The sequence below is a fragment of the Symphalangus syndactylus genome, chromosome 5 (genome assembly GCF_028878055.3).
Source record: "Symphalangus syndactylus isolate Jambi chromosome 5, NHGRI_mSymSyn1-v2.1_pri, whole genome shotgun sequence".
In the NCBI taxonomy this organism is placed as follows: domain Eukaryota; kingdom Metazoa; phylum Chordata; class Mammalia; order Primates; family Hylobatidae; genus Symphalangus; species Symphalangus syndactylus.
In genome coordinates this window covers 6,410,033-6,437,500 of record NC_072427.2, presented here as the reverse complement: position 1 = coordinate 6,437,500, position 27,468 = coordinate 6,410,033, and the positions used below count along the sequence as shown (strand labels likewise).

Here is a 27,468-nt window from a genome sequence, read left to right as displayed (position 1 = left end):
GAATTCAGGGCACCCACACCTCTAGCAAACTATATGGCATGATCTCCCAAAGGATAAGGTTTTTAAAATGTGAGGAGGCGGCTCAGAATCCCTCAAAATTCTCTATTTCCCTCCAGGCTGCCTTAGGTGGGAGATTAATCTCCAGGAACAAGACCCCAGTAAATAACATGAGGTGGTGGGATTCAGCTTTGCGCACAGCATCGACACTCTTACAACCCCAGTAGCACAGAAGGAGATCACATTTTCTTAAAAGTTATACAACCACACACTTGAAGGAAGGAAGCTTGGAACGTGCCACCTGCATGGCTGGTGTGTGCTGAGATGGAATTCTGACTGACGCTGCAAAGCCTGGGGCCGGTCTCGCTTCTTGCTGGCCTGCCTGGCATCAGGACTTCTGCTTGGCTGGAGGAGGTCACAGGCAGTGCAGGGAAGATGGGCTCAGAAGCTTGAGAACCACGTGGTCACACGTGCCCGCTGGAGGTTTGGAACATTCCTCTGCAGTGAAGAAGACACTCGTGGCTCTCAGTAGTCTCTCTGCTCTCTCTCTAGGCCAGCAGTTAGAAGGTCTTAGTATGGTGGAGACACTGCTTTATTTTGAGTTCATCACAGCACTCATCCAAGTTCTCCCTGGTCCTCTGTGGTGGACACATGCTGAGGAGGCTACTCAGACTCCTGTTCCCAAAGCTGCCCACCCTGGCCCCCTCATCAGTCCCCGGCGGACAGGCCTCTGTGGATTTGACCAGCAGTGAGCACCTGCCCACAGCTGGTCCATTCCTCGTCTCTTTCCTGGGAACTCAGTACTGAAATTCAGATGCAGAGACGTCCTGTCTGCTCATGGTTGATGGATCCCAAAGAAGGCTACACTCCCTTATATGTAATTCAGAAATCCAAAAAGCTCTGAAAACCATGTGTTCTCTTTCATTTGTGGCAAACACATTTGGCAGCAAAACCAGCCTGGACTGATGTGAGCTCTCAGTAGTGTCACTATCCCCCTTAATGAGGTCACCTGGTGGACAGACCCACGTGACTGACTATGGGGTGCTTTCCTGGAGCCCACCAGCGATACGAATATTTGGTGGATGCACCGTTACTACCTTTTGAACACGCAAAATACTCTGAAACTTGAACTTTATGTGGCCCAAAAGGATCTGGATAAGGGATGTGGATTTACCTAAGAGGTGCCATGGGCTACCCTACCAGCTTGTACATGGACAAGTTCTGAGAAAGCCAGTCTGCAGTGGGTGCATGGGGGTGTAGCTACCAAACGCAAGCTGCAGAGACCACGGAGCTAGGGTCCTGACGTCTTCAGCTTTGCAGCAGCTTCCCTCCTTTTCATTAAGCAGCCCCAGCTGGCTTGGCGGAGCTGTAGTCAGAGTCCTAACCATCACGTCCTTCATCCCCACAGAGGCTCAGACCTGGGGGGTTGTGCTGTGCCAGGCAGGAGAAGCTGGGAACGCACAGCCACGTCCAGACGCAGCCTTTGCCAAGCTCTCCGACACTTCAGTGGGCCGGTGGCCTGCTGGCCTGGGCAGGGAGGACTGAACCCTTGAAGGTTTCCACTTCAATGAGATTCCACGGGAAAAGCAGAGACGGGGTGGGTTTGGCAGGGGGCCACCTCATGGGTTTGTCTAAAGGCTTTTCCACTTAGAAATATTTTCTAAGGAGGGTCTTTGTCTTCCTTTGGAGGTGGGATGGATTTGTGGTCCTGAATCCTCCCTTGGAAAATCTACCTCTGCAAGAATTCTTTTTTTTTTTTTTTTTTTTTTTTTTTCAAAAAAGGGAGAGAAAAAAAAAGAAAAAAAAATACAGCTTCCCTTCTTTTGAACTGTGCGTCACTCGCCAACGAATTCCGCAGCGATAGCACTGCTATGAATAGGGCAGTCATAATGGGCTTCAGAAGAACCCGGAGCCCAACCACAGGGATCGTTCCTATCACGGCTCAGCTAGAACTGTGCCTTTTATACATGGAGTTTTCAGAGGAACACTTATAATCCATATTCCCCTCCTGCCTTCTAAATTGGCCATTTATTATTTTGTTTTTACCCTTGATGAAATGCTCCTTTTAAAAATGCTGGCTTCTGTGGGTATTCGAGAGAAATGAAACTGCAGATGCAAGAAGTCAGGGCGATTCTACCCCAGAGCAGGACGTGGCGAGCCACCTGTGCAAAGCCCCGAGCGTGGGGTCTCTCCTTCACACGCGAGATACTGCCTGCTAGCTGTCCTTACCAAACAGGGCTGCTCTTTTCAGATCAAAGGCGGTGGCACTCTAGTGACAATAACTTAGGACTTAGGCAGAGAGAAACAGAAAGTAAGTGGGTGAAAGGTCACATTCCCAATCCAAGCAGCTCCCCAAAGAGCCACACCGCAAGGCTTCCTGGGTGGAGGATCTGGGCAGACTCAAGTCCCAGCCACTGGGGTGATAAGGCAACGAAAGAGTCCAGCCATCCAAAAGCGGTCAGAAGGAAAACAGAAGCGTAATCTGGACTTGGAGAAATCTGTGGAAAAACAGACATTTCAGTGGGATTTCTGTGTTGAATAAATGAGACGGGAGCATTGAAAACTGAAGCAGGCAACCAAGGACAAAGAACAACTTGGTGCACAAAGTCGAGCTGAAATTTGAAGAGCGTGAATCTGTCCCAGACCTGACCTCTTCTTGCTCCTGCAAAGTGGGAGCGGACAGTAAAGAAGAGTCTAAAAGCATCTTTATCCGGCATGCTGGGGAAAGGTGAAGGTTCGGACTCAAGGCTGCTTCTCATGAGAACCAAACGGCAGCTCTCTTGCTTCCATTTAGGGGTCCGCGTGTGCCTGACACAGCGGGAAGCCTCCTGCCACCTCCTGCATCCGACTCACAGCCAGGTGGAGAGAGGCAAAGGCCCGTGTGCAAGTGCACGGCTCCAGCTGCACTCAGGTCTCTTCTCTCCCTCATCTGCAGGGAAAGGTCAGGGTGCAAAGGCCGTGTTTCTCTTGAATTCTGCTGGCGAGCCGATGGCGCAGCTACATTACACGGTCCCCGAAGGTGGTGTTCTTTTTAAAACAGGACAATGACAGGGGCTCCCCACTACTTTTAAATGAGTCCTCATCTGAGTGGGCTGGTGTTATCTGCTACAATTTAGAGCATCACATGTTGCTTTACGAATCAGCTCAAAGAGGATGGGTCTGGCTGTTAGATGAAAAGCTGCAGATCTGAGGCTGCTATTCCAGAGATGCCCGGGCCTACCTTCACACAGCTATGCACACTTGAACTTGCAATAGCAGAACGCCACAGGCAGATTTCAAAGGCTCTTCCCAACACAGGGAAGAAACACAAGACCTGGCATCAGAACTTCATTCTTCTGCAAAACACTTCTGAGCCTGTCTAAAAATCAGGCCCAGTTTCCCGGGTTCTTCTTCAAGCTCCCTCACTCCACACCCAGGAAGTCATGCTGTCTGTCTTCTTCAAGTGTTGGCAGCCAGACAATAACTGCCTATTTTCTGTGAGTCAACTGCTCTGGAACTGGGGTCAGCTCCCGCCCTGGCCTCTTGTCAGCTGCAGGTGCTTAGAGGTGTCCTGTAACCTTATTCCCTCTCGTCTTCTGCACAGCTTGTTTTGCGTATTAAATGAGACGATGTATGTAAAGCTACCTTGCGTCTTGTACATGACATACCGATAAACGGGCTCATATGTCATCATTATAACACAAAGTCTTGTTTCCTAAAGGAGGACAGTTTTAGGTGACAAAAAACAAACAAACAAACAAACCCAACAACCCTGAAGCGGGCCCTGGGGTGTCCTTATCTATTGAGAACATTAATTAAGCAGACATTACAAATGTATACATGACACACCACCTAGAACTTCATCAGCTACTGGAAATGCTTGCAGTGGCCCAATGGGGCAGAGCCTCTTGATTCAGGAGAAAGCTCTTGGAAAGAAAATGTGACCTGTGCTTATTATCATCTTTCCCAAGTGTAAACTATTCTAAAAAGTCCCCCAACATCCTAGCCAAGGATTAAGAGACAATTCAAAACAAACCAGGAGAGGCAATACAGGGAAGCATCCACATTGGAAAGCCAGAGAGCAGCCACACCCACACACCGGGATGCTCCTGTAAAGTCTTGGTCTCCTCAGCTCGTCCTGGGTCCCTCCACACGTGGCGCTAGGGGCAGGATGCCAGCACAGCCTCCTCGCTACAAATGGGGTTGCAGGATGCACCTGGCCTGCTGCCTGCTTCAACAGCTGCAGTTGGAACATCTCAGAGAGTTGGGTCATTCAAGGTCCACCCCACAACTTACAAAGTTGGGCCGCAGCTGACTTGGGCAGAGGACTGGAGTGTCTTGCTGCGTTGGTTTGGGAAAGGGATGCCCCCCGGCTTCCCTAGGTGGTTTTTATGTTTCTAGGGGAGGACGGGAGGCTGCCATGGATCGACATGCCATACGCCTTTACCATCGACCACCACGGCTGTCAGCAGGCCTTTCTTCTTGGTGCTCAGCCGGTCGTGTGCCTGGCACTGCTGGTCCCGGAAGCTGGGCAGACCCTTGGGGCAGGGCAGGTTCTCGCAGACCGCATGTTCTACACTGGCACCCAGGCAGTGTGTGCCTCCAGGCCCAGGGCTAGAAGGAAGAAGAAGGTCTGCGTTAACCAGGTGGTGCGACTGAAGAGCAGGACAGCTGTTTCCGTCTCTCTTGCCAGGAGGAGGAAGGGAAGGGGGCAGGGCAAGGTTTCCAAAGCCAGCCCCTCTCTGCTGTTACAGAACAAATGCCCACAATCCCAGACCCACACTGCCGGCATGTTTAAGTGAGGCCTCTGAAAGGTGCATCTGAGAACTGCAAATCAAGGTCATACGGAAAGAGAAGGCAGTGACTATGAGTTCGGCAAGATCCACACATCGCGTCCTTCATCTGAACTTAAAATTTGGCCATGGGTAACACTGGAAACCCGAGGGACACTTCTGGAGAGAGAGTGTGTGTGTTCTGCAGGGGTCTTCTCTGAAATGAAGACCTTTAAATGCCCCCCAGGTATACTCTGGAGGTTAAGTTTCAGGATGAGTAAATACATAGCTCGTTTACTTTATAATGAAAAGAATAAGAACAATGAGTTCATCTGCTCATGGGCTTTGAGTAGAGACCAGTTAGATCTGGGCTGTGCTACCTTTACCTGGGCAGGTGTGAGACCACACATGGTCAATGCTGTGGTCTTGGGTCCTAGATGCTCTGTGCCGAGGCTGGGGTTTTAAGCCATTCTGGAATCCCAGGCTGTGTTCGCTGGCCAAGTCCACACATGTGAGGGCCTGGCTGGCAAAGCATGGCTCTGCCCTGTGCTTCTGCAAGGCCCCAGGGTGTCCTCGGCAACCTGGGCAACCTCAATGGTTCCATTCATTTCCATGACGCCAAGGTCATCATGATGGAATAAGATTTCTTATCCACTCCCACCCCCCGCACTTTTTATTGAAATTCAGTCTATGAAAGAAAGAAAAGGGCACACATCCAAACGGTTCTGCTCAATGGATTTCCACAAATCACACACACCTGTTGGCCAAATGTCATCTGGACACATTAGCCATTTCATGTTGTGTATTTCTTTTTCTTCCTTTGCCATTTTTCATGTTCAGAGAGCAAGGCCACCCTGTGATTGTTGCTTTAGGGGAGAGATATAACAGCAGAAGAGGGAAGAAGCCTTTGGGCTTTTGTGTCATAAAGGTCTACAGCCGGGGTTGAAAAAATGTTTCTGTGAAGGGCCGGATAGTGAATAGTTTTGGTTTTGTGGGCCAGATAGTCTCCAATCACTCAACTGCCACTGTAGCACAAAAGCAGCTAGAGAGAACATGTAAAAGAACAGGCATGGCTGTGTCCCAATAAAACTTTATAAACACCTGGTGGTAAGCCAGATTTGGCCCACAGGCCTTATTTTTTGCCAGCTCCTGGTCTACACAGATGTCTTGGAGAAAATATCCTGAGGAGAAAGGCCCCTTTCATACGTCTGTTTTCATACTTCTGTCTACCTCATATACACTAGAAAACAGTTCCCTCCCCCAGAAGAAGAAGAGATCTAGAGAGATTAAACCTACTGGTGGCCCCATAGTGGGGCCCTGAGCTCTGCTGGTCTTCAAGTTAGGCAACAGCTAACCCTCTAGAAGGTTTATGGAATCTGAGAACAGAGGGGCCTTGTGTTCTGCTTCCTGTCTAGAAGGCAAGGGAGGCATCAGTTTCAGAGAAATGATTGCATGGTGTGTTTAGGCAGAAGGGGCCTCAGACAGCCTCCCCAGGCAGCTTGGGCGAGGTATCATTGGCAGACAGAATGAATCAAATCCTGTGCCATGGAACATGGCGTGGAAGGAGCAGAGGGGGGCTGGCCCCCAAGAGCCACATGGATCAGCAGGAGAAACATCACCATGGCAATAAGTGAGTCCCCACGAGCGGGCACCAGAGAAGGAACGAGTGAGGCAGCAGATGCAGCATGGCACAACGTTTCAAGCTGAACTGGGCCCCTATAAAACTCTATGCAGAAGTCCTAACCTCTAATGCCTCAGAGTGCAACCCGATTTGGAAACAGGGCCAACAGGGCACACATAAAATTAGTTAAAATGAGGCTATACTAGAGTAGGTTGAACCCCTGATCCAATATGAAGTGTCCTTATAAAAAAGGGACATCTGGAGATACACACACACACACACACACACACACACACAGAGGCAGAGAGACACATAAAGAATGTCAAACATTGTCAGCAAGCCACCAGAAGCTGGGAGAGAGGCCTGGAACAGATTCTCCCTCACAATGCTCAGGAGAAACCAGCCCTGTCGACACCCTGATTTGCACTTCCAGCCTCCAGGACTGTACGACAATAACTTTCGGTTGTTGAAGGCACCCGGTTGGGGGTCCTTTGTTATGGCAGCCCCAGGGAAACTAAGGAACTGGGCGACACAAGGACCAGAGGCTCCTCGCGGAACTTAGATGCAGACTAAGGGAAAGCAGGACAGACACTGAAGTCACGAGGAACACAACAGGGCCTGGAAGGGAGTAGAAAAATACAAATTAGGTGGGTTTGTAGAAGAATAAAGAAAGCTCCATTTCCTACACACTTGAGTATAGACTGCGATTGGTGAACATGTGATTAACTTCCTGAGTTGTTATTGAGCTTCCTTTTATGCTTCAGTTTCCTCCCTTTCCAGTAGCTGATTTCTCCAGTTTTACATCTGCCTAACCCACGTACAACAATTACCTTCACCCCTGACAGTGAGGAGGTGGAGAGGAGATGTGATGTGGTATGATGTAAGAGAACTGGATCCAGAAGAAAGTGGGTCTGGAGGCGAAGCACATAGGATACCACACGTGTAGAAGAATAAAGAAAGCTCCATTTCCTACACACTTGAGTATAGACTGCAATTGGTGAACATGTGATTAACATGTGGAGGCACACCTCCCTCCACATCTGCTTATGCTGCTGCTTCTCCCTGACAACGTCTCCAACAGGCAGTCTCTATGTGGCCCCTTATCTAGCTCACAGGCCCCGTAATCCCCACTTCCCACCTCCTAACCCTCTGTCCATCTTTGAGGCCACCTCCGCCCTGTTTTTCCTTCCTACCTGGAGCATCTCCAAATCTTGTCTGGGTCTCTGCTATGCTGCTTACCACCAACCTTATGGAATGAAGAGCTGTCTTCCTCCTGTTCCTATCTGGAAGGATCTTATCTTCCAAATATCTGAGTTCTGTGTTCTCAGCAGAGAGCATTCCATAGGATGGTCTTCAATAAGCACTAGACTGAAGTGAACTGTATTATCAGAGCTTATCTTAAAATGACCAACAGAGGGAATGATGTCAGGGAAAAGAGCTGAGGAGGAAGCACCAGGAATCCATTTCTCCATCCAGACAATAACCATACTGGCAAAAATTATCTGAAGAAACTATTAAAACTCTGCAGTCTACTTGAAAGCTTGCAGCTTTCAGGGGAAAGCCAGGTCAATTTCAGTTAATTTTGCTCAATTTCAGCCTTTAGTGTGGTAACAGTTACTGCCCATCCTTCACCCCCAAGGCAGGCAGCTATGTCTGTGCTCCTGTTGCAACTTTCTGGAGTCAGGGTGAGCAGTAAGAACCTTATCTTGCAAATATCTGGTTTCTGTGTTCTGACTGTTGATTGCTACTTTCAGTTGTTAAGGTGCGGATGCAGAAGGTGGCTGACGTTGCTGTAACCTCCACCAGGTGAAGTGGCTTCCAGGGGATTTCCCCCCTTTATCCTTTTAGGAGCCAGACATTTAAGCACAAAGACATTTAAAACCAACTTCATCTAGGAGAACTTAGAAAGCCACCAGGAATGGCTAGGAAAAGATACAGGTTCAAAAAAGACCTGATAAGATCTTAAGCTTTCACTTCAGGTTGATTCCTGATCCAGAGATACCACTAAATCATAAAACAAATCAAAACAAAACAAAACACCCTGGGGAAGGGGTAGAATCTATTTCTAGAGTTACTGCATTCTAAGATTTGAATGTCTAGTTTTTAATGAAAACATCACAAGGCATACAAACAGAAAAGTATGGTTCATTCAAAAGAACAAAATGTATTGGCAGAGACTGTCCCTGAGGAAATCCAGATGTTGGCCTTGCTAGACAAATACTTTAAAATGACTGTCTTAAAAATGCTCAGGAACCAAATGAAGGCACAGATAAAGACAGGAAGACCATCTATAAACAAAATGAGAATAAAGATATGGAAGTTAAGGAAACAAAGATAAATTTTGGAATTGAAAAGTATAAGAATTGAAATGAAAAATCCACCAGTTCAGAGAAGATTTTAGCAGGCAGAAGAAAGAATTAGCATACTTGAATATAGGACAATCGAAATTGCTGAATCTGAGAAGTAAAAAGAAAAAAAAATGTAGAAAAGTAAGCAGAGATCATCTGTGGGACACCATCAAGTGGATCAAGGTATGCACTAAGCAAGTCTCAGGAGAAAAAAGAGAGAAAGGGGTAAGAGATTATTTCAAGAAATAATGGCTGAAGCTTTCCAAATGTAAAGAAAGACATGACTCTATAAATCCAAGAAGCTGGAGAAATTCCAAGTAGGATACAAGGACCCATACTAAGACACATTATAATTAAACTGCCAAAAGACAAAGAGAGAATCTTGAAAGCACCAAGACAGAAGTGACATATCCCATACAAGGGATCTTCAACAAGATTATTAGCCAATTTCTCACCAGAAACCTTGAAGGCCAGAAAGAAGTGTGCTTATATACTTAAAGTGCCTAAGAACAGAATCGTCAAGCAAGAACTCTATATCCATGTAACTGTCCCTCAAAAATCAAGGTGGAAATTAACACGTTCCCAGATAAACAAAAAATGGAGAAAGTTTGTTACCAATGGACCTGCATTACAATAAATGCTAAAGGGAGTCCTTCAAGTTCAAATGAAAGGATACTAGATGTAACCTGAATGGAGGAGGAACAGGCTTTTCTCCCTGGTCCTGGTATGTGGCTTCTCTCAGCATGCTTCTTTAGTGGCCTGTGATGCATTCCACCTCCCTGTGTACAGCATTCTCCTGTACTCCAGTGGGTAAGCTTCTAAGCACACCAACTCTTTGGATAGATTCCTATCCTGGTTGGAGATGCAGTTTCTTCCCTTGGAACCTTTCCCTGACATCCTAAGTGTGGCTTCCCAGAGAGTTCCACCAGTCCAGAACCTCTACAAGCCTCTCCCTCATTCAGTGGGCCCCGGATGCACCCTCTCTAACAAGGTCCAAGGAATTTCGCCCCTGGACAAAACTGTGGTAGCAGCTACTGTCTGTCCTTCACAGTAGCTGTGTGTGGGTCACTGTCATACAGATTTGTTCCTTCCTTGGGTGCTCTGCCTCAGACCTAAAGACACAGGATGCTACCTGCATCTGCTCTTCCTGTATTCTTTAGAGTTCTCTTTACCTCTTAGTAAGTTCCCCTTACTCCAGCCACCTGCTATAGCTAATATTTCCTTGAACTTTCCCTGATTAAAAAATATGACCAAAGGAACTGATTTTCTTCAGTTTTAAGTCATTATTTTGAACAACATGAGAAAGGAGAGAAGTAATCCACCAGGTACACAATTTTCTACCTAAATAATCCCCAATTGCTATGTGGCAGGACCCCACATGCACTCCTTCATTTTTTATGACTGTCTCTATAACACGGGGCCTCTATAGTAACATCAGCGAGAGCCTCCTGCATGTGCAGCTGACCTCTGAACAATGTGGGGGTTAGAAATGCTGACCCCTCACATGCAGTAGAAAATCCACATATAACTTTTAGCACCCCCCAAATTAACTATTAATAGCCTATTATCAACCGGAAGTCTTACTGATCACATAATTAACACGTTTTGTAGGTTATATGTGTTTTATACTATATTCTTATAGTAAAGTCAGCTAAAGAAAAGGTTATTAAGAAAATCATAAGGAAGAGAAAATATATTTCCTACTCATTAAGTGGAAGTGGGTCATCGTAAAGGCCTTCCTTCTCATCATCTTCACGCTGAGTTGGCTGAGAAAGAGGAGGAGTTGGTCTTGCTGTCTCGGGAGCAGCAGAGACAGAAAAAAAACCCATGTATAACTGGACCTGCACAGTTCAAACCCAGGCTGTTCAAGCGTCAACTGCACCTTGGTCCTGAGACAACAGAAAGAGGCACCCTCCATCTGTGGCACAGAGAAGACAGAAGGAGAATCCTCGTGGGGGAGGGTGTGGCTGGCAGTTTCCACAGATGGCTTCCTGACAGAAGTTCTGGGGGAGGACTCAAAGGAGGCCCCAACTTTCCCAAGGACCCCACACTGGGCTGGCTGGATGAAGCCTGAATTGTGTGGACACGGGGGCTTCAGCAGACAGTGTGCAGGGCCAGCGAGTGAAGCAGGGGACCAAATCCCCAGAAGCAACTGGAGAGACCACCCTCACACAGTCTCAGGAGCAGAGGGCAGGGCTCTCACTCACTCTGGAAGTTGCTCTGAGCTACGCAGTAAGGAGAAAAACAAAACACATCTAGGGAGACTAAAATGACAGAAAGCCAGCTTGACAGGGCTAAAATAAAGAACAGTTAATGTAAGAGATTCATGATAGAGTTATCCCTTCCCAGGAGCTGAAGGCGGGTCCGGTCTTTCCCTCAGCCTCTCCTGTGAGGGCAGGAAGGCGCAGGCCTGCTGGGCTCCATGGCAAGGCTCCGAGGTCCCGTGAGGCCTCCAGGGGAAAGCCAGCAAGTCGCAATCTCATCCTGAAATGAGGACCGATCCCTGAGGACCGGGAAGAAACTTCAAGGCAAGAGGCACTGTCACATAAAGAGTGATCATAAAACAGCTGACACGCCCAGAGGGCCCCCATTTTGCTGGCCCTTCTAACCATTACTTCATGCAATCCACACACAGAATCAGAAGGTGCTCCTGACTGCACCCTTTGGGCGAGGAAATCAACACTCCAACAGGCGACATAACCACTTGGCTGACGAGCAAGAGGTGGAGAGAAGAAATGTAGCGTGCAAGAGCTCCTGGACCCAGCAGGACCCAGCAGGAACAGACGCCCCGCCTCTGCCTGTGGGAGGGGCTGCTCATCGGCCACCACGAGGCCTGAAGGAGAGCCTGACTCACTGACCAGTCATCGGGGTGTGATGGGTCTTTTAATTTGAATTTTTACTATCAATCAATAGTTTCTAGTTTTTCTGTTCTAGGACTTTTTTTTTTTTTTTTTTTTTGGACAGAGTCTTGCTCTGTCGTCCAGGCTGGAGTGCAGTGGTAAGATCTCAGCTCACTACAACCTCCGCCTCCTGGGTTCAAGTGATTCTTGTGGGTCAGCCTCCTGAGTAGCTAAGATTACAGGTGTGTGCCACCATGCCCGGCTAATTTTTTTGTATTTTTAGTAGAGATGGGGTCTCACCATGTTGACCAGGCTATTCATGAACTCCTGGCCTCAGGTGATCCACCTGCCTTGGCCTCCCAAAGTGCTGGGATTACAGGCATGAGCCACTGTGCCAGGCCTGTTCTATGACTCCTAAACATGAATAAAATAGAAACTTAGATACAAAACCAAATGGCTTGCATGGGTACTTCACAAGAAAAGGATATCCAAATGGCTCACTGTTGATGAGGAAAGTACCAATTCCCCAGCCAGATACTGCTACACACGCATCAGAACGGCCAAAACCAGTGAGAATTACTGACAACACTGGTGTCAGTGAGGACATGGGCAAGTAGAAAGCCACCACAGCCACGGCAATGGAGATGGCACAGCCATTCTGCAAAGCTGGCAGCTGTTATGTGGTCACACATGCGCACGTCCAGGGGCCAGCAACTGCCCTCCTACCGCACTGACACATATCTGCACATGCGCCCCAACACACATGCTCGACCGTGATGAGCAATACTGTGCACGGAGCTGGGCTTCTTTGTATATTCTACCTTCATAAGTTTGTTTAAAAATAAGCAAAAGAGTGAAGTAGAGAGGCTTTGGTGAGAAACTGAAAGCGTGGAGAGAAAGGTGAGCTCTACCCCCAAATTTCCCAAGCGCCTGCAGAACAAGGACCATCTCCTGCCGAAGTGGAGTCCTCAGTGCCTTGATAGACACAAGCGCAGAGCAGAGAAGCAGCAAAGGTTTGCTGAGGTCAACAGGATCACGTGGCAGAACATCTGCCCCTTTCTTTGAGAGTGGATGGACAAGTAGAATCAAGATAGGCTGGAAGAGAAAGATGCCACTTTTTATTTTCAGGTTTGCGGTATTAAATGAAGACAGACCAGAAGATAAAGTCACAACAGCAGTTCGGACCAGCTTCACCATCCAGAGACACAGGGTGCTCAGTAGAAAGCTGGCAGTTCTGGTCCCTGCCCTGGTGAGCCCTGGCTCTGTGAGCTCTGAGAAGGGAGCAGGGCAAAGCCATAGGGTTTCAGAAGTGCTGCCCAGGTGCTAACGCACCCTCAGGGCAGCAGACATCCCAGTTTTAAGGCCTCCTCTGAAAAGTGTCCAAGTAACACATGTAACTTATGCTTCAGTGTAGAATACTTAAATTTTTAAAAATTATCCATATGAATGCCAGATTGCTGGCACATCGAAAGCACACAGATGGGGTTTCACTGTGGAAGCAAAAACCAATTACAGGCACATACCCTTACACCAGCCGTCCTCCCGCCGTCTTAGCAGGCTAGCTGCCTTCCTCTCCCTTTCTGGTGCACATGGGCTGCACCTCATAGTGACCCTGCTGTGTCCCAGCTCTGCACTCCACTCACCTGCCCGTGCTGCATCTGCTGGGATACAGCTGGCTTTTCACACAAGTGCATCTGAGCCTTTCTCTCCCCTCCCTCTCCAGCTCTTCCCCACACACAAACTGTCCAGGGGTAACAGAAGGTAAATTAGAGATGCATTTTCTACCTTGTAGTCTTTTGACGTAACTCCCACCAACAGCAACATAAATTATAGCAGGAAAGGACGGGCCTAGGAAGTTGGTTTGGAAACACGGATGGTCCCTAAGGCCTCCACATCAGCTAGCAAAAAATAAAAATTCCAAGAGCTGTGAAGACCAAGACTAAAAAAAATAATTGTGTGTGGGGGGACTCTCTTGCCAGTATTTTTGGACAGTGAATAAACCAGCTGCAGAAGACAGGGAGCGGAGCCAGGAATATAAAGTGAAGGGGGTGAGAAGCGGGTCGTGGGAGTGTTCCAAGCCTGAGACCTACATAGCAGTGAGTTTGGGACATCCTTGTGAAATCTCTAGGCAGCAGGCCTGGTGATTTAAGGAGTGAGACGGGGAGAGGACGTTGTTTTCGTCAGAGCTTGGCTCCGAGGCCCTGGTCAGCTGCGCTTTGTAACCATCACATCAGGGCATCCTGCAGAAGCAGGCTGGAGGCTGCAGCCTGGACTTCATAAAACACGCCCACGTCCTGCATCTCTTTGGGAAGTCCCCGAGACGGCTGGTAACCCACCCACCCAAGGCCTGTCCCACCTCTTCCCATTCACCTGGGCTGGATCCATGGAGGCGAGAAACTCCATAGAAAACTACATGGGAAAAAGGAGCATGTTGTTTTCATTCACAACAGAAAACAGAGCTACACTGCCACTGCGAAAGATCGAACAGACTACCAAGGTGCAAATAGTATAGGAGCAAAAACGTATCCCTTCTCTTACTGGGGAAAAACAAGGCTGGGTTCTGTGTTGAAGCTTGTTCTCAAGGTGATGCCGAGCACCCCAGGCTGTGAGCTGCCACCTTGCTGGAGAAGAGCAGGCACAACAGGTGACAGATGGGCCTCATGTGGCCATTTATAGCATCTGGGTCTCAGCGAGGGGAGATGATACAAGGGCATGAGGCCTTCCTGGTGGTCTGCCACTTTTGGCCTAATCGTTGATGATCACCTTTGTATTTCAGTGAAAAAATGATATTAGGGATGTGTTTTGGAGGCACTGGTATTGCAGAGAGATTGGTTTTCTGGAGCAAGTGCACGTCCAGGCTGGAAGGCAGTCAGCACATTTTATGGAGTGGCCGCTCTGCTGTAGGCACAGAAGGCAGCATGGTGTCCAAACAGGTGCGGCCTGTCCTGGGCCTGCACACAGCTCAGCTCAAAGGCCAGTGGGGAGGACACAGTCAAAACAAGTGAGCAAATACGTAACAACAATAACAGCTGTTGCAACACCTGTAACATAAGGAAGAGGTGCTGAGGGAGAGTTAAGCAGCACCCCATTTTAAGCAGGCTGTCAGGGACAGAGACCTCTTGAGAAGACATTTACATTAAAACCCAAAGAAGGGAAAAGGCAAGTTCAGGAAGGGGAAGACGGCACTGAGGAGGGTCCTGGGGTTGGAATGCTGTGGCTGAGAGCACAAAGGAGGCTTCGAGGCTTCAGGGGGCTGAATGGGGGTTCCCCTTGGCCTCAAAAGATAGGTCCACTTGGAACCTGCAAATGAGACCTTATTTGGCAAAAGCGTCTTGACAGACTTAGTAATTAAGCTAAGGATCTGGAGATGAGACCGTCCTGGATTTGGGTGGGCCCTAAATCCAATGACAAGTGTTCTTCTAAGGGAGGAAAAGGTGAGAGGACACACAGAGAAGAGACCACGTGAAGTCAGAGGCAGAGATGGAGATGATGCGCCTCCAAGCCAGGGAAGGCCAAGGGTTGCCGGGAGCCACGAAATGGATTCACCTTTGGAGTTTCAAGAAGGAAGCAGCTATGCTGACACCTTGATTTTGGACTTCCGGTTTCTAGAACTGGGCTCCAAATCTGGGCTGCCACTGCCTCGTTGTGTGACCTTGGGCAAGTTACCAAACTTCAATATGATTCTATTTTTTTTTTTGTTTGTATTTTTCTTGTTTTTTTTTTTTTTTTTTTGAGATGGAGTCCCACTCTGTCACCCAGGCTGGAGTGCAGTGGTGTGATCGCAGCTCACTGCAAACTCCACCTCCCAGGTTCAAGCGATTCTCCTGCCTCAGCCTCCCATGTAGCTGGGATTACAGGCACACGCCACTGCACCTGGCTAATTTTCATACTTTTAGTAGAGACAAGGTTTCACCATGTTGGCCAGGCTGGTCTTGAACTCCTGACCCCAGGTGATCCACCTGCCTCAGTTTCCCAAAGTGCTGGAATTACAGGCATCAGCCACTGGGCTCGGCCCCCTGAAACAGTTTTTCTGTACAATGAAGATAAAAATAATACCTCTCCCACAGGGCTGCATTCAATAATTTCCTACATAAATGCCTAAGGGAACCCGGCGCATGGTGCAGGTCTGCTGCATTCACCACCCTTCTCATGACCAGACGTGGAGGAGGCAGAAAGGATGTAAGAGGAAGCTGCATGGACTCAGGGGCTTTGGACTCAAGCAATGCAAGGATGGTGGTGCTATTTACTGAGAGGGGAGAGGTGAGCTAGGAGTAGAGGTCCCAGTTTAGAAAGGGTCCTGTCTGAAGTGTCTGGGAGAGAACCAAGAGGAGTTGGTGGGACTGCATCCCTTGCCGGTAGGCAGGGATTTTATCTGTCTTTGCTTCTCACTGCAGGCCCACACCTAGCAGAGTTCAGGCCCTGGCCAGGTTTACTGAAGGCTTCATGTTGGAAAAGCTTCACCAGGAAAGGGCGTGCGGCTGGGAGGAGTGAGAATGCTGCAGGCTCTTTCTGTTCCTTCTGCCATCACCCTGCCCCACAGGATGACGCTGCTGGACAACAGAGATTGGAGGTGAAGGTACATCGATGACTACAACAATCCGATGTGCTGAGACCCACAAACCCTCAGCTGTCTGTGCACCGAGGCCCTGCAAATTCTCCCATTCCTCAATGATAACATACAGGAAAAGGCAAGGAAGAGAACAGCCATGACTATCATGGCGAGGCAGAGGGAGGACCTGATGAAGAAGAAGAGTGAAAGATTTTCACAACTTTGTGATTTACAGAACAGCCCCTCTCCCGGGGCCACGGGGCCTGGAGGAATGGGGTGAGAATCCCAATACTAGAAAGCTCATGGCAGGGCAGGCCAGCGAGAGTATACTAACGCAGCTGTCTGAATGGGTGGTGTTTAGGGTCCTCCCAGAGCAAAATGCCCCTGTGGTAGCCCACAGCAACCATGGGTGGGCAGGGCAGGAAGCAGTTCAGATGGTGGCAGGGGTCCCGCCAAGACATGAAGGCAAAAAGCTCTGGAAAGCCTTGTCTTCGGGCTACCAATGCTGGGGAAGCCCTAGCTCATGTCATCCCAAGAAGGCGGACAACACCAGTTCCCTTCAAAGAGGCACCTACGGCATTTGCATAGCATTGATAACTGCTTATTCTTGCAAGTGTTGCCCTCGCCTAGAGACAATTTAAATGTTGACAGTCTCAGGACACTGGCTACTTCAGGCATTCAGAGGTTCTGATATCCTCCTGCTATGATGTTTACTGGGTGCTACCTGTTAAGAGATACATAACGTGCTAAGAAGACCAGTCTTCCACTAGGACCCACAAACTCCAATCACAAACGTGGAGCACCCATGACAACCACAACCCCTGCCAATTTCTCTCTGCACTTAACAAAGCCTTAGGCAGGGAAAGGCAACTGGTACCATCCCCGTTCTTCTATGAGTGCTAGTAACAAGAGGGGCTGCTTATTAAATACACGCCAAGGACTTTCTGAGCATTCCCATGAATTCTTCCAAGTTTTAGATGAAGAGACAAGTAACAGCCGTCAGCGCTATAAGAAGTCATGCTGGCAGCCAGGCACAGTGGCTTACACCTGTAATCCCAGTACTCTGGGAGGACAAGGCGGGCAGATCACCTGAGGTCAGGAGTTCGAGACCAGCCCGAACAACATGGAGAAACCCCGTCTCTACTAAAATTACAAAATTAGCTGAGTGTGGTGGCGCATGGCTGTAATCCCAGCTACTCGGGAGGCTAAGGCAGGAGAATCACTTGAGCCCGGGAGATGGAGGCTGTGATGAGCCGAGATTGCGCCATTGCACTCCAACCTGGGCAACAAGAGCGAAACTCCGTCTCAAAAAAAAAAAAAAAAAAAAAAGTCGTCATGCTGGGATTTGAAGATTTGAAGATTTGTCTGTCTTAGCTTTGAAGCCTGGCTCTTCCCACTCTACCATGTCAGCTCCCTCTAGTGGGCAGAACTAAGGCCAGGGAACAGAAGAGTCTTGAGGTCACGTGACCATTAACCAACAAGGTCAGGCCCAATGCCATGACTCCAAACCCAACCCTCTCTCCATGGGGCCAGAGGCCAAACTATTAACTTCAACACAGAGTAATGCAAAAACTGCAACCACCTATTAATTTCCCACCATTTAGCTAAACAGGGTTTCTAATCATCTACCCATCTATGCCCTTAATTAAGAAGTCATTCCTGGGTTGGGCATAGTGGCTCACGCCTGTAATCCCAGTATTTTGGGAGGCAGAAGGAGCGGATCACGTGAGGTCAGGAGTTCAAGACCAGCCTGGCAACATGGCAAAACCGCATCTTCCCTACTAAAAATACAAAAAGTAGCTGGGAGTTGTGGCGCACTTCTGTAATCCCAGCTACTTGGGAGGCTGAGGCAGGAGAATCACTTGAACCAGGGAGGCAGAGGTTGCAGTGAGCCAAGATTGCACCACTGCATTCCAGCCTGGGTGACAGAGTGAGGCTCCATCCCAAAAAGAAAAAAAAAAAAAAAGTCATTCCTAACAGACTAAACACCTACTATGTGCCCAGCACTCTGCTGGGTGCTAGAGGGAAATGTTTTAATAAGACATAATTAATACGTAATGGCAATTCTTATAATATTGCTGGGAAAATGGTGTTCCTGTCACCGACTAAACTAGGAGCATAATCCTTCCTTTAATCCAGAGGTTCCAACATTGGCTGCTGTTGGAGTCACCTGGGAAGATAAAATATCCAATTCCTGGGTCCCACCCTTAGTGCTCTGTGATCTGATCAGTCTGGGGTATGACCTGGGCATCAGAATTTTTAAATATTTGCTAAAATGTTTACATGTTTAAAAGTTTAAAAGTTAAATGTTTAAATGTTTAAAAAGCATTTGCTAATTATCCATCAACAGGACTTAATTGTGGGGATTTCTTTATAGTCATTATTTAGAACTTGTTTTCAAAATTGATGTGCTGCAACTGCTGACTCACAAGGCATAAAACAGATCATTAAAAGAAATGGTAAGAAATGGGAAGCTTCATTTGACCCAGCGATCCCATGGCTGGGTATATACCCAAGGATTAGAAATCATTCTACCGTAAAGACACACACACACGTATGCTTATTGTGGCACTATTCACAATAGCAAAGACTTGGGACCAACCCAAATGCCCATCAATGATAAACTGGATAAAGAAAATGTGGCACATATACAGCATGGAGTACTATGCAGCCATAAAAAAGGACAGGTTCATGTCCTTTGCAGGGACATGGATGAAGCTGGAAACCATCATTCTCAGCAAACTAACACAAGAACAGAAAACTAAACACCGCATGTTCTCACTCGTAAGTGGGCGCTGAACAACGAGAACACGTGGCCACAGGGAGGGGAACATCACATACTGGGGCCTGTCAGGGGGTTGAGGGGCAAGGGGAGGGATAACATTAGGAGAATTACCTAATATAGGTGATGGGTTGATGGGTGCAGCAAACCACCATGGCATGTGTATACCTATGGAACAAACCTGCACATTCTGCATGTGGACCCCAGAACTTAAAGTATGAAAAAAAAAAAAAAGAAAGAAATGGGAAACTTCAAGAAGACAAGGGAAAAATCTGTGGTGATGGAATTATCATCATTGAGCCCAAAATCGATCCCTGAGTTTCGTGGAACAAATGTACAAAGGTGAACAGGAAAGGTTATGGTGTCATTAGAGTCAATAAAAAGAAGCCGAAGAGAAAAAAACTAAACACTTTGTTCCTAATAGTTATAGGAGGACCCATGAAAAATATTAGGATGAGGAAGACAGCTGAACCCAGATACTCTGTGACTCATGACCCACCAGGCTGCCCCCACATCAGCAGCCAGCCAGTGTGGAATGACCCCAGCCTTGGTAAACCACGGGCAGGCTGGAGGAACTGTAATACAGCCGTCTCCAAAAACCTTTCCACTGGGGCCCAGGGAAGGAATGAGGAAGTCAGCTCATCCCAGACTCTACTGTAGCCATGTTCACAGAAAGAGCAATTTAAGCTGAGATGTCATTTGACACACAGGAGGCCCCTGCACCCTGGACCTTGGCTCGGTTTCATTTTGTCTTCTAATGCTCAGCAGGAGACAGACCCTGCTTTGTGTGAGGCAGCGAGAGCTGCTGGTGGGAAACTCCAATCGTGGCACGTTGGGGTATGGCCGGTCAGGGGACTTACGGGGGGTTGTCACATTTCCTCTGCCGGAAGCGGGCTCCCGTCCCACATGTTCGGCTGCACATGCTCCAGGCGCCCCACGGGCTCCAGTCTCCATCCACATGCTCCGGGATGGGCGTCTTGCTCACACACTCCCCCGCGCGGCACCACTGAAACACAGCGGGGAGGGCCGGGGCCCAGGCACTCAGCAAAGCTGCTCACTCCAGCCCGCCAGGCCCCAAAATGCCATGCTGCCAACAACCCATTTGCTAAATTTACATAAAAGTACAGTCTATTTCAGGGTTTGCATGTTTGCTAATTTTAGTGACATGCCTAACTTACTCAAACTGACACTCATATCCCTGTAGGGTTTGGATTTTGCCCTCGACTTTCAGATGGATGTGCCCCACTGGGATTTTCTCAATCCCAGGAAAAGGATTAATCCACATGGCTCACGAAGAGACCTGCGCTTCTGCAAACTTTGACGTGAGTGCGTTTCTTGCCGGGAGGCGGCATGTCCCCGTTGAGGTTTTGAACTTGAGAGTTGGGTTTGCTGCTTGGCGATGACACAGCCAGCTCCACGTGAGGGAACCTTGGTTCTTTCTGAGGATCACTCAAGGCCAGTCCTATAAAACAATTTCTCCAAGTGCAGAGCACATACCCTGAGGTGCTAGATGTGATTTTTGTGGTTCCCAATCACGGCATCAGAGCAAAACTTGACTTCCTTTTCAACTCTTTCAATTCTTGCAAGAAGACTGGAGAGAGGTCCTGCGGCTGCAGGTCCTGAACATCCCTTCTCTCTAACACCTCCCCATCTCTCCTGCACGAGGAACAGGCTCATTCTCTCAACATTTAGCTAGAATTGGATAATACTGTTCTCACTGAATTATTTTTACGAGCGCCTACTGTGTATGGCAGGTGATGTTGTTTTTCCATTTAAAATATACTGGTGAAAGTGTTCCTTTTGGGTAAATTTCCTTACATAATGAAAGGAGTTAATCTAACAAAAATATTAAGTAAATGATGCCTGTATCTTATAAGAAAAAGGAATGAGGTGACGTAGGCACCATTCTGTGCCCGGAGTGGGATCCATGGGCATTTCTGTGGTGCCTGAGGGATGTTTCAGGGGCTCCTAAGTAGAGAACAGATTGTGTTTCAGAAGAGATGCCAGTTGCCTGCGAGATGTGGAGCTGCCTGTTGGGGACAGTGGGAAGCCAGAGGTTACCGAGGTTACCTTGTCTGCCCCACACTCGGTGCCATCCAGGGGAGGGTCCAGCTTGGTCTTGCAGGACGTGTCTCCTTCTACCAGGCACCACAGTCCAGCGCACATCAGATGCTGCAGGACAAGGAAAGGAACCATAATTGTGGAGAACACCCACACTCACAGGTCACAGCTGGGGTCAGAGGTGTGGCCCCACCACTGTTTCAAATTCGGGATTCGAAACGTGTGGGGAAGCCAGAGGGTCATAAGTCTGTATGTCCAAAATATCAGTGCATCACTTGAACTGGCTCATTTAGCACAACAAAATTCTGTGCACCTACTCCTAGGAGGGCTTGTCTCACGGAATTCAGTTCAACAGCTCCAACAACCACCAAGGGCCTGGGAGATGTCAGAGGCACAGCCCCGGCCAGGAGCAGCAGCCCCTGCCTCCCAGGAGTGATGAGCACACAGATATCTTCCATTTACAGCAGTGAGGGGTGAGGCAGATACCCAGGGGCTGTCTAGGAGACACAGCAAAAAGATCTAACCAAACCTCATCAGGGAGGGCTTGCTGGAAGAGGCAGCTCTGAAGTCAAGGCCAGATGGGTATGCAACCATTGTGAGGCCAAGAAATGACAGCCCATGAAGGGCTGGTACCCCAACAGGGTTACAGGGGCAACCTTCTGTTCTCCCTGCAGTCACCTGTTTCTAGCTTAGCTGAGCTGTGCGCAATTTTTTATAGTATTTCACCACAGAACTTCCAGAACATCTACAAATATACAATTAAAATAATTCCACTAAAACAGGAATTGGCATTTAAACACACAGACTCCCAATTGTATCATTAGGAAATCTGGGCGTTGACAAAGTGCTCAGAAGGAGACAATTTATCAAAATCATGAAAGCAGACACAGCCAGTGTCCTCCCTTGAAGGAACCACATGCAGACAGTGACCTCAACCATAGGAGACAGGAGCTGGGTAACTCCCCACCCGCCTGGGGGACAGGGAGATGATACCGAGGCAAGTTCTACACGCCTTTCAGAGGGTCCTGGGGGGATGGCCCCGCTGCTGACAGCAGTCACTTACTCATGATTGCACCTTTCTTGATTGCTCTCTCCCTCACCCCCTCACAGTGCTTCCTGGGATCACTTCCCAGATAAACTACTTGCACCCAAATCCCGGCCTCACAGTCTGAAAATTGAGAACAGATGTACTTAAAGATCTTGTGAAGATGCAGTGATTCCAGGACGACAAACCCAATCATGGCTAAACAGCCCAAGTTGAAGCAGGAAGACCTCACCCTCCAGGCTGTGGCCAGGGACCTGCTGCTTCACACTGAGCAGGATGGAGGTCAAGGGGCTCCTGCAGCTGGTGCAGGGTGGTCACCGTGTGGTTTGCAAAGGGTGTGGTGCTCAGTTTAGAGGTCTGCTCTCCAAGTAATCTCAAACATCTGCATAGAATAGACACACAACTGTGCTGTCTAAAATCAAACAAGTTTTAGAAGTTGAAGGGATAAAAATAAGAGAAACGGAAGGAAAGCAGAGCTGGAGGGAGCTTTTAAAGAGCTAAGAAAAGCCCACAGCTCCTTCTCATTTTCACGTCTGTCGGAGCTGATCTGTGCCCTTTAGGAAGTGGATGGCTCAAGTGGAATACTGCGCATGGGGTTCAGAAAAGCCTGCATGCTCCCATGAGTGCTCACCCCTCAAAGGAATGGTAAAAAGATGAGAGCCCCAGTGCAGCACAGCTGGTCCCATAAAGACCAACTGCACCTCATCAAACGTTTGATTCCATGCACTCTGACCTGCGAGCTCTTTGAGAGTGTGGCGTCCGTGTGTGGACATGTGCTCACAAGACAAGGCTGACCCAGGGGGAGAATTTATGGGACAGGAGCGCTTGGGATTAGGAGAAATGACTGCTCCATCAGGAGAAAGTGGAAGAAGGTGGTGTCAACTGTTTGGTATGGGTTTTATAGACAGGGCTTTCTCATGAAACTTTTCTAACCATCAAAGAAAAGAAGAATGAAGTTAGACAAAGATTTCTTAAACAGAACACAAAAAGGACTCACCATAAAGGAAGAAAACTAATGAATTATACCATATTAAAATTAACAACTTTTTTTTTTTTTGAGACGGAGTCTCGCTCTGTCACCCAGGCTGGAGTACAGTAGTGTGATCTCGGCTCACTGCAAGCTCCACCTCCCGGGTTCATGCCATTCTCCTGCCTCAGCCTTCCAAGTAGCTGGGACCACAGGCGCCTGCCACCACACCTGGCTAATTTTTTGTATTTTTAGTAGAGACGGGGTTTCACCGTGTTAGCCAGGATGGTCTCAATCTCCTGACCTCGTGATCTGCCTGTTTCAGTCTCCCAAAGTGCTGGGATTACAGGCATGAGCCACTGTGCCTGGCCAAAATTAACAACTTCTGTTTACCAAAACGCAACTGTAAAAACACAAGAATATATTTGCAATACATAAGAGATTTGTAATGTGTATAACCAACAAAGTGTTTGTATCCAAAACATGATTTAAAATAACAAAAAACTCCTATAGATCAATTAAGAAAAAGACCCAGTAGAAAAATGGGCAAAAGTCTTGAAGAGACACTTCATAAAAGAGAATGTTTAAATGGCTAGCAAACATATGAAAAGGTGATTAGCTTCTTTAGTCATCAGGGAAGGCAAATTACAACCACCATTAGATACCTTGACACAGCAGCCAGAATGGGTAGAATGAAGAAGACAGAGAGCACCGCTCACTGGCAACAATGGGGCACAATGGGTCCTCTTGGATGCTGAGAATGAGATTTTAACTTGGTTCAGCAGCTTTGGAAAACTTTGGCAGTATTTGCTAAAACTGAAGACACACACATTCTAATACCCAGCAATTCGAATCCTAAGTATGTAGCGAAAAAATTGTGTATGTGTTCACAAAGACATTGTCAAGAAAGTTCATGAAATACTATTTGCATTAGTTCCACGTTGGAAACAACCCAAATGCCCGTCAAGAGCAGAACAGATGAACGATGGTATATTAGAGCAATGGAATACTGCATGATTTCATTTACATACAGTTCAACAACAAGAAATATAAACCCACAGTGTTGGGAGTCAGGATAGTGGCTACCTTTGTCGTCAGCTTAAGATAAAAGAAAACGGGAATGACAGCAAAGGAGAAGTTAGCACTGCAGCCTCTCATTCAAGCTTGGCCACCAGCACTGCTCTCTGCGCCCAAGCCAAGTGGTCACCATTCTTGTGATACCTTTTCACTACTGAACAGATGCGGTGACTACACGAATGCTTGTCATCACCTTGACGCCTTCTAGATCAACAGCCTGCATTCATGTCATGCATTGCAAATGACAAAGTGCTCTGGTTCCTGTCATCCTGAGCCTCATGGCAGCCCTGGGAGGCAGGCAGGAGGGGGCTTTCTCTATTTTTTCCACTTTTCCAATGAGGAGGTCAATGTCCGTGAAGGTCACAGAGTCTGAGCTGGGTTAGAAGCACAAGACTCATAAAGAAGAGAACTAAAGTGATCTAAAAGAAAAGGCATTTGAATATACATTCAAGACCCTCAACTGAAATGATGGAAGGTCTTATTCACAGATTGAAAAGCAAAGCCCCAAGAAAAAATGGCGTAAAATAATGAGCCCAGAGGTGTGTCCTGATAAAGTTACCGGGTTTCAAAGATAAACCAGAACACTCTTTGGGTAGCCAGCACAGATAATGGGAAAAGAGCTCGGGCTGTGCAGATGTCTTTGCAGCAGCCTCTCTCTACAGGCACTGGAGTGAGTGATGTTGATACAGACACAAGGAAAGGCAGAACATGTGGTCCAGGAAATTTATATCAACTAAACGCTTGCTCAAGTACTTAGGCAATGGAAAAAGATTTTTGAACTTACAAGTAGTTAAATCCTTTTCTGGAGAAGATACCAGAGGACGACCTTTGGCCAACTAAGAAATGACTGAAGAACCCACAGAAAATGGGCCGGCAGTGAGCATTGATCAAAGTATTGATTGAAACCAATGTAGGAATGGGAGTTAGAGAACAGAATGCATGGGATGGAAACCCAGACAAGGCAGAAATGGCAGAGCGAAGAACCGGCTGGGAAGAAGGTGCACTGGGGTGGGAGCTGCGGGAGGCTGTCTATATGTACATCAATGTCTTTATCTTTTCTAGCTGGGGAAAGAGCAAAATATAACAGATAAAATGTGAAAACTGAGATAGAGGAACTTCCAAAGGTAAAATGTTAAGCACAAAGAAAAATAACAGAATTGGGTGGTGGAAGGAATGAAAGGGTGGGGCTTGGAGGTGGAGATGCATTCATTATGCTCAGGCAGCAGGTACCCTAAAGAGAAGGGTGACTGATGGATGAACCTTCTGCTTTCAGCGAAGAGCAGACTTTGTGGCAGACAGGGCTGCTCTTCCAGTACGCAACAGCTGGGTATCATAATAAAGGATAGTTCTTATTGCCGAGCTCACCCCCAAGTAAAGGAAATATCTGAGGAAGCAAATACAAAACCCATACCCAGCTGTCTTTATACATACACACCACTGTATACCAATCTGTGATGAGCATATGCGAGGGTGGGTTCCCCTAAGGGCAGGTGTTGGTTGCCAACACCAGTACCCACCCTTTCACTGCCAACACCAATGCCCACCCTTTCACTGCCAACACCAATGCCCGTCCTTTCATTCCTTTTACCACCCAACTGTGCTATTTTTTTCTTTGTGGTTAACATGTTACCTTTGAAAGTTCTTATATCTCAGTTGGCACTGCAGTTGGGAGAAGTCATCTGGGGCTGGCCTGTCTCAGATGGAACAAGGTCAGGAGCTCCACCTGAGACACCCAGGTTAAACCAGGGAATCTGGAAGGGTGTTTACCAGTTCTGAAAAGGCTAGAAGCAGCTCCTTTTCAGAAAAAGTTTAAGTTCTCCTAAAGAGAGCAATTTAGGATCTCAGAATTCCATGGTTATGTCCAATAAAGTATAAACCCACAGTCAAACATGGTAATGTGAGTGATGGTCAGTAAACTGCCAAGGTGTTTAGGTAATAAAATTGTCAGATACAGGATTTATAGTAACTATCTATAAAGAAATAGAAGATGAGATTACATAAACAAGCTAGCAGCAAGATATTAACACTGTTGAATATAAGAAACTAGAAATAACATTTAAAAATGAAATATATAATTGTTGAAGAAAATAAATGGATTTTGACAGCCCTGAATGAGAGAATTTGTGACTAGAAAACAGATCTGAAGAAATTGTCCAGAATGCAGCCTGCAGAGAAAAGGCGGTAGGGAATACAAAAGATGGCTTAAGAGATCCGAAGAACCAAGTGAGAAATACTGATGTATGTCTAATCAGACCCAGAAAGAGAGAATAGAAAGAGTGGGGCAGAGACAATATTTGAGAAGAAAATAGCTGGAACAGAACACATGCCGTGTAGAATACAGACATTCTCCACTTAGAGGCAAGAGGCAGTGTTCTACTATGGCTGCAATGATCTCTGTCTCTTAATATCACACACTTGTGTGACCCCCTCCTCTTCAGCATGGGCTGAAACTACTAACTTGCCTTTTAAAAATATTTAAAATGCTTTAATATACATTTTAAAAAACAAGAAGGACAAAAAATATCAGTGATTTCCTGGTAATAGGGGAAGACACTAGCTTGAGGGAGCATGGGGGTATTTTGGGCGATGGACCTGTTTTGCAAATTGATTGGTTATATAACTCTGCATTTGTCAAATTTCAAAGACTGGGCATTAAAAAGGGTGAAACAGAAAAACCAACGAAAAATATAAGGGTTGGCTCTTTGGGGGGGAAAACAGATAAACCTTTTGTTAAACAAGAAAAAGGGGAGAAAAGTACAACAAAGAAGAAAAGAAAGGAGAAAATATCCAAAATGTAGAGAAATTTAAAAAAATTATCAGGGACCACTTAGCTCAGTTCTATGTATATAAGCCTGAGATGAAATGATTTTCTAAGAACGTGTAAGCGAGCAAAGCGATCGCTCGGGAAAGACTAAAAGTGTATATAGACTCATTGACATAAAAGACCCAGAGGATGTTTGGCAATGTCCGAAGGCATTTTTCGGTTGTCACAACCAGGGGCAGTGCCCCCGAGCTATAGGGGGCAGAGGCCAAGGATACTGCTAAAGATCTTGTATTGCACAAGACAGTGCCCTACAACAAAGAATTATTCAGCCTAAGACACCAATGGCGCTGAGGTTGGGAAACTGCTACAGAAAAACTCAACAGAGTGACAAAAGGAAAAACAGTCAGTTACGGTGGAGTATCCTGCCAGGTAACAGCTTAGCTAGGTGACGAAGGCTAGCATCACCAGTAATGAACACAGTGACCACATCACCTCTGTGGCATCTTTCCCAATAATGCGGAACCTCAATCGAGTCATGAGAACGCATCAGACAAACCCAGAGGCAAACTAATAGACTGGTACTCTTCAAAAGTGTCAAGAAAGAAAAGGAAAGGATGAGGAACTGTTACAGATTGGAGGAGACCAGAGACACGACAACTAAACGTG

At 47.3% G+C, this 27,468-nt stretch overlaps 1 protein-coding gene across 1 annotated transcript in view; it reads right to left on the bottom strand.

Moving 5' to 3' along the window:
• ADAMTS17 (ADAM metallopeptidase with thrombospondin type 1 motif 17) overlaps window positions 1–27,468 on the bottom strand; it is a 363,306-nt gene that overhangs the window by 137,136 nt on the left and 198,702 nt on the right. The window contains exons 11-13 of the mRNA XM_055277066.2: window positions 20,959–21,060; window positions 19,749–19,894; window positions 4,424–4,590 (exon numbers count right to left, since the gene is read on the bottom strand). Of these exons, the coding sequence (XP_055133041.2) occupies window positions 4,424–4,590; window positions 19,749–19,894; window positions 20,959–21,060 (415 nt within the window). The remainder of the gene's footprint in view (window positions 1–4,423; window positions 4,591–19,748; window positions 19,895–20,958; window positions 21,061–27,468) is intronic.